This window comes from Nothoprocta perdicaria, unplaced genomic scaffold (assembly GCF_003342845.1).
Source record: "Nothoprocta perdicaria isolate Ctin4 unplaced genomic scaffold, notPer1 scaffold_45, whole genome shotgun sequence".
In the NCBI taxonomy this organism is placed as follows: Eukaryota; Metazoa; Chordata; class Aves; order Tinamiformes; family Tinamidae; genus Nothoprocta; species Nothoprocta perdicaria.
The window spans coordinates 2,563,096-2,570,682 of NW_020455699.1; the positions used below are offsets into that span (position 1 = coordinate 2,563,096).

The 7,587-nt window shown below is 37.7% G+C and overlaps 1 protein-coding gene across 2 annotated transcripts in view; it reads right to left on the minus strand.

The window, feature by feature from the left end:
* Window positions 1-1,385: 1,385 nt before the first annotated feature.
* The window catches only part of FBN2 (fibrillin 2), a 161,380-nt gene continuing 155,178 nt past the window's right edge, over window positions 1,386-7,587 (minus strand). Inside the window, exons 62-65 of one of the 2 annotated variants that reach the window (XM_026046565.1) lie at window positions 6,800-6,919; window positions 5,110-5,341; window positions 4,294-4,453; window positions 1,386-1,832 (exon numbers count right to left, since the gene is read on the minus strand). In XM_026046565.1, the coding sequence (XP_025902350.1) occupies window positions 1,458-1,832; window positions 4,294-4,453; window positions 5,110-5,341; window positions 6,800-6,919 (887 nt within the window). In that variant the 3' untranslated portion in view covers window positions 1,386-1,457. Of the gene's footprint in view, window positions 1,833-4,281; window positions 4,454-5,109; window positions 5,342-6,799; window positions 6,920-7,587 lie in introns of both variants that reach the window. The other variant, XM_026046564.1, reaches the window with a different exon arrangement.

Here is a 7,587-nt window from a genome sequence, read left to right on the forward strand (position 1 = left end):
TGAGTATAACTGGATACTAATCTTTGGTCAGCATTGATATGTGACTGAAACAAACCTGGAGTCAGCATGTGCTTTGGTTATTTTTCACATATGAGATCCTGTTACAAGACTAGTTACAGGCACTAGCTGTCAAAAAAGCACCATTGAGACATACACTCAACACATAATGGTACAACATCTTCTAAAAAAATTACTAAAGTAAACTAAATGTCAACTCATTGTACAAACATCTTTCTAACAAAATAAGCTATGATAAAATGAGGCGTACTGTGTATAACTACAGTATTAATGAAACTTCTAACAAATGGATTTCAAATACACATTTTCATTTTTTTTTTTGCTGCATAATTAGTTTGCACATATGGCAGTCCTGATACAGCTCTTGATTTTTAGTAAATGCACCATTAATTCAAGCCAGCACCAAACGGTATGAAACATCAGGCTTTCCCTTCAAAGAGAGACTTGTTTTCTTCAGCTGCCTACAGTAATGCAAGTATGTAGAGCACCTTTTTTTTTTTTTTTTTTTGAGAATGAGGTGTTGTGGTGGTATGTGTGGTTCCTTGAGGTTATTGGAAGGAAGTACAGTACAGTTTGGTTCTGCAATTCTAATGGTATTAAAAGCAGTCAAGGTATTTTGCTACAGTGGTTGTGCCTCAGCTTCCAGTATTTGATGTGGTTGATTCAGAATACAATCCTAGTAAACTGCTGTGAAATATATTTGCAGTCTCTAATATTGTAATTCTTGTCCTTTAAGACTTTTATTTAAATCCCCAAAGTTTTAAAGAACACTTAAGACTATCTAGAGAATGAATTACAGTGCTCTTTCAGTTCTGCTATCTTTCAAAATCACTTGTTTGCTATTTAGATGACTGGCACAAATAGCAAAAAAAATCTCTTTCAAATCTACATTTTTTTTTTAAAGAAAGCACCTCTAAAATGTTATAGCTCAAATTTATAAATCTAAAGAAAAACAACCAAGTTTCCCCTTTGTTTATATAATTTGTTACTTTCTCCATATATTACTGCATTAAAAATAAATAAACATCTTTTTTTTTTTTTTTTTTTTTTTTTTTATTATAAAATTTAATAAATTTTTTCTTTTTTTTTTTTTTTTTTAATAAAAAAAAAAACTCCCTTTTTTTTTTTTTTTTTTTTTTTTTGTGCCATTTAGTGCCATATGATGATCCCTTGAACTTTAGCTTTTTAATATACTTTTAAATTGAAGTTATATGAAAGATACAGTAACCATGGTCACCTTTGTAATCAAACTTTTGGCCATGGCAGAGTCTAAATTACCCCTCCTGCAAGTGTGATTCTGCAGTCTTGGCAGGATGGGAGAGAAGAGGCCTTCCCCTCTCCCCCTTTTACCCAAAGTCTGTGATTTTCTCAAAGCTTTTGGGAAGCAGACATGCTCAGATGGATAAGTAGGTGACAAGCAGGGCTAAGGCTGGAAGGGGCTAGTAGAGCTCTATCCACAACCTCATTTTGAGAGCGTCTCCAAGCTCTCCTAGGAGGTAGTTGTCCTCATTGCTGTCTTCCAGTTTCCTTAGCTCCTTTTTCTTATATAGAGGAATGCTAGTGATTTCCAGTGTGTAAGTTCCAGGCACAGATTTTTTCTTGGCTGTGTGCAAATAGCTGAGTCCCTCCCTCTGATGGATCCGAAAGATGCCCTCCTCGTTGCCCTGCGAGATGATGTAGCGCACGTGGTTGGTGAGGGGCTCTATGGCTGGCATGAGTTCCAGGAGATGCTCTTTGCTGTGGAGCCCAGAGATGTTGACTCTCATCTTCAAAGGAGTATCCATGTCTAGGCTTTCCAAGCTAATTTGGTCCATCTGAAGTAAAGAATAACGCGTGTTTAGAGAAGCACACATTAGTTTGCATTGAGAGAGSAATAATAAATGACTGTTAACAGCTTCTGCTATTCTTAAACTCTTGCTGTGAAAGAAGCTGTTATAAATCCTTCCCAGCTGGGAGAACTGCTTAATTCTGTATAACACACCCTGTAAATCTTAAAGGTTTCTCACACAGGCTTAATAGGATAATTAAAGTTATAGCATCAAGTCTACAGAAGGGCTCAGATTTCTGTTTCTTCTCAGATTCTGTTTAACTTGAGGCTTGCAGAAAGTCCATATAGAGAAGAGGCATATGTTTAGTTGTGCCTCTCCATAGTCTTTACTGCACTACCAAGTTTTAGCAGGCAAACTATGTGCACTACCAAGTTTTAGCAGGCAAACACTGTGGAATATTATAGAATAAGACCCTTGCCACAATATGGTACTGGAATTCCCTGAAACTTCTGGTAAAAGAGTCTTTATGAATCACACCTTCTGCAATTAGGCTCTGCAATTGGTCACATTGGGAGTACAATGATTAAAAAAGTAACTAACTGAATTAAGGAGAGAACTTCTGTATTCTTTGCCTCCTTCATAATTGACTAGTATGTCATGTTGCATCCTATTTTGACTACTGAGAGGAGTGCAGAAAAACTTCCTGTGGTTGTTTTCCTGTGTTTTATTAACACTATTACTTAACAGGAGCTTCAGACTGGTTATGCCACAGGTGTGAAACTGTCCTGATGTGTTGGCTGTGAACACACATGGGGGCCTGGTGAGTTCACTCCGATGAAAGCTCTAACAAGGAGCAGCCTCTGGAAAAGCTTCTGGATGAAAAACAAACAACAAACAACAACAAAACCAAACCAAAAAGCATAGGCTGTGATCTTTAGGAAGTCAGGCACTATGTTAGGAATTTAGCTTATTTGTCAGGATCCCCTTGTAGAGGTTAAGAATTCTCTTTTTCTAAAAGGGAATTCCAAGCATGTGTGAATACGTATGTGTACTGCTATGTAGTATAATTWAAAAAATGTGGTAAAAGCAAGGAATATAGATGGATGTGAGCAACTGCCAAAGCATTTTAAATACTGTAATACTGCAGCCCATTCAAATCATGGTCATCATGAAACCTCCCTCATGTGGCTTTATGGATGTGAGACTGTGTGCATGTGTGTTTTTGTTCCCGTAAACTGCTCAGGTAGCCCTGGTACTCCCATATTAGATAYTGAACAGCCTAATGCTACAATCAAAAGTATGGAACAGTTTCTGACTGGTACTTCTTTCTTCCCTCCAACGCTGCAACCCACAAAACCTCTATGAAAATATTCTGTGGAATTTAAGCTCTTGTCCTGCTCAGGTGAGGGCTGTAACTACCAGGTTCTGCTAAGACGTGTGAAATACTCAAATTCAGTGTGGATCAGGTCCAGGAGGAGTGAGGAAGGGGAAAGAAAAGGGATGTTTGTGTGGACTGTGGGTATGTATGAGGAAATGAAACATTTAGATTCTAAGTGCCAACACTACATGCTTTGGAGCATGAATTACAGGGTTGCTGCCCTCCAGAAATTCTGCCAAGACTAGCACTGGCTTTGCTGGCAGCAGCTGTATGTAGTAGTAGGTACTTAGATGCTGGTAACTGAGGATTGTTGCAAGTCCTTATGTTTTTAGAGAGACTTGCTTCCCTGTTCCTTTGATGGAAATTATGTGGTCAACACACATTGGCATTTTAGCTGGGGACTGGCATGTTTACCTGAAGAAACTTGGTCAAAGGATCTGGAAGCATACTATATGTTTCTGTGCTTTTGAAACTCAGCTGTACTTTTTGACTCAGCTCCCCTTGCAAAACTAAAGAAAGGCATTGAAAAGGTTTAAATACTACTTGGTGGCATTCCRTAAGAATCCCATTCTCAAATACTTGAGAAATACCTTGAGCAGTTTTGCCAATCTAGGACTTAGGTATATCAATCATCACAGAGTCCAGTTCCCCTTAGTTATGAGCAACCGTGGAACACTAGGGTTAGTTACAAGTAACCGTGGAACAGATTTAAATAATCTGCTTCAAGAAGATCTAATTAGCTATCCCAGACCATAACATACTTTTCAGCCTCCTAGAAAATAAAACTTGAGATCTAAGCTATCGTAAATAACACAGGCCAATAGCAGAACAGATTGCAGGCATCACTAGTGTCCTCGGCTTCTGTATTTCTCTGAATTTGAGATATTTCCAGTAACTAGACTACATCTTTCACTACAAAGGATTCTTTACAAGCTTTAAAAAGTGCAATTGTTCGTAACTGTTTATGTCTTTCTGATTGACTCACCACTCCTGCCAAGAGAACRTAAGTGTAAAAATATCCAGGAGGATAGGGGAGAAAATTACTTTGGCTAGCCAATATATCTCTGTACATATCCTCCCAGTACATTATTTACTTTTAATAAATTATTTATTTACTGCAGTACATACAGTGTCATTAATGCTCCTCTTCTTCCTGYTCTCCTTTTTGGAGTGGCCATTGATCTTGCATTCATAACATGCTTCAGGGGACAGAGCATTCTCTTCATCAGCATCTGCATCCAGTGGTAGGTACTGGCCTTTGTTGAATCCCATCCCTGAGACACAGTGGCTGTTGATTGAAGGTAATTGTTTTAGTGACTTATTTTAGTTTTATGAACTCTCTCATTAGATGGAAAGCAAGTGTATATTACATGTCCCATAGGCCAGTCTACCCTTTGTTTTCCTCCCCTCATATGGAGGTCTGTGGACACTATTGTGTGACATGCTGAACCAAATGCGCATTTTAGAAATAATTTATAAATATTGTGAAGGAACATCAAAAACAGCTTCTTTGGGATTTGACATAAAGGTATTGGAAGAATCTTGATTTAACTTTCCAGGCTGAGCAGAATGGTGTAAAACATTCCATTATCTGAATGAAGACTGTATCTTTCCTTATGTAGTAGCATTCCTCATGCAGCAGATTTGTGAAGAAGTTGTGCTAATACTGGAGGGGGAAGCAGCAGAAATTTTTTAACTTTGCTTGTGTGCTAGATGTAAATTTAGAGTGCTGTGCTGCTTGTACAAAAGTACTGTWCTGAAGTTTCTACTACTGCAGATACTTACATGCAGCTATGTAGGTTGTACTCAAAAGGACTGGACAGGCTGCTGCTAAGCTGTAGTCTGACCTCCCTTGGCACTTCTGCTCATCAGTCTGACTACTGCCCAGTATTTTTGTGGCCCTTAGAATGTGCCTTTTTTGAGGACTACACAAAAAATACTCACCCTTGCCCAACTCTGTAATAGCCAGGTGGACAGCCACAAAGATAACCACCTTCAGTGTTGGAGCAACCATAGTTGCAGGGGTTTGTGGCAGAAGAACACTCATTCACATCGTGGCATGCACTTGAGAATTGGTCGTAAGAAAATCCAGATGGGCAGGCACACTTGTAACTTCCAAGTGTGTTGTAGCAGGAAGCAGAGCCACACGCATTAGGATTGGAACATTCATTTTCATCTAGTAAGCAAACAGAAGTATATCAATATATTCTGATCTGAACAGACATCAGAAAGGCACAACACTGTAAAGTTCGGGCTTAATCTGTAAGAGTCCAGGCTTAATCTGTAAGCAAAAGCTCTAAATTCAGCATCTCTACAGCAAGTCTCAAAGATGGTTTGGCTTGACCTGCACGTRCTAAATATGATCATCTTAATATGTTAATGTCTTGTACCCTCTCCCCAGKCCTGGGTGTAGTTTGCGTGGCTTTAGGTGAAACCAAGTTCCCTGAGGGAAAAGTACATTGTCTGAGGTCCCTAAGCTTCATGGGCTGAAGATGTGTTTGAAGATCTCAATGACTCTCCTTCTMTTTGCAGCAGAAAATTAGAGCTCCTTTGAGAGAGATGATAAKCTAAATAACTAGCCCAAATAATAGGAGAAGAAAAAACGGAAGCATTATCTTCATTTTACAGGTACTTATGCTTGGATGATGACTTCTTCTAGATGTGCGGCCAAGGTAWGAAATCAGAACTCCTAAACATTAACTGTGAGATTACTTAGTTTAGTGTGGAAATAGCTGCCAAGGCCACCACTGAATTTGAAATGGGTACTTCAAATGGAAYGGGTGTGGAAGTTGGTTATGCTTCTATTCTGTTTAAAATCTATTTTCTTCATTCTTTCTATCCTCTTTTAGCCATGTTTTTCAGCTACTTTTGATGCTGCTTACAATACTCTGATGTGCATTTCACTAGTGTACCTTCTTCTGACTCTTCTGGCSTACCTTAAAGCTTCAGCCCTTAATGACTCCAGTTTAATGCCTTCTCCTTTTTTTTTCAATCCATTTGTGTGTATGTGTGTGTCTTGCCTTTATAATATTCTTGCCCAACTGTTTTGAAGTGTTGCCATCATACTTTTTATAATACACTTTTAAAATATTTTCTTAAGTTAACCATTTGACCAAAGCTGATTATGAAGTTTGGATAGTTAACTATCAAATTCTCCTACATCTAAATGTAAATAATCTTACAAAAATATACAAAAGTTATTTGAAAAGCAAGATTTAATCTACTTACAAAAGCTTTTATTTTTTATTTCTTAAAGAATGCTTACGGATACCTGCAGTATTCAGTATCTTCTAGCGTCCATTGAATAACTTAATTGCTTTTCATGAATTTTGGGAGGGGGCACGTTGAAACTTTTTTTTTTTTTAGTCTTAWAGATTTGGGGTCAAATATAGATTTAAGGATTTATTTTCCTTACATTTCCTTACTTTCCATATTCTCATTACAGCAGAGGAAGCCTTATCTTGTGTCATTCAGCAGTGTTGGGAGTAGTAGTGGTGGGGACAGAAATTTATGGGTTCTATCATTCATAAGAACTTTTCACTTGCTCATTCTTGTCCACAGTTGGTAGTTGTTCCTTGAAATGACTGTCACACGTTTGCCTTTTTAATGTATCGCATGCAATTTGTTTCCTTACCAACACATTGATTCCACTGGTAGTGCTGAATATATCCTTGTGGGCATCCACATCTGTATCCACCCAGAATGTTCTGACAGCCATGCTGGCACCTATGGTTTCCATCACATTCATTCACATCTTTGCATTGGGAGAGAAAAGGAACATGAATGAAAATGTGCTTATATATGTTGCCGAATACATTACTCTACTTAGACCATAATCATCTAAATAACAGTATGACTAAGAAGTACTCATTCTAAGATGGGTGTGTCATTCAGGTTAATCTTTCAAAAGCTTTAAGCTCTATTCATTCATTAGTCTGTCAGTAGTATAATTCAAGTTTTGAAACCTTAACTACCCTAGTCAGATTYGGAGAAGAAACGCTATTCCTAGTAGCTACACAGGATATTGCTTTGATTATCATACTTAAGACCTGAATGTTTTCGCATCTCTGTTTTCAAACAATCTAAATAAGTTTTTGGTCTTTAGGAATGTTTAAAAAGTGTTTCAGTGTGAGGAACACAAAACAACTCTGGAAACTGTGCATTTTTTCATCTTTGCCAATTAAATAAAGCTATTTAAAATATCTTTTGAGGCATATGTAAATGAAAAGCCACAAAAAAAAAAAAAAAAAAAAAAAAAAAAAAAAAAAAAAAAAAAAGCCAAAAAACCCAGTCATCTGCAGTCATCTGAAGCGGCATCTGCTGTAAGAAATACCAAGCTACTGTAACCAGTCTAATGCATCTAATGCATAATGAGAGTGGACTAGATGAGTGCACGGTGCGGTGGATCGAGGGCTGGCTGGA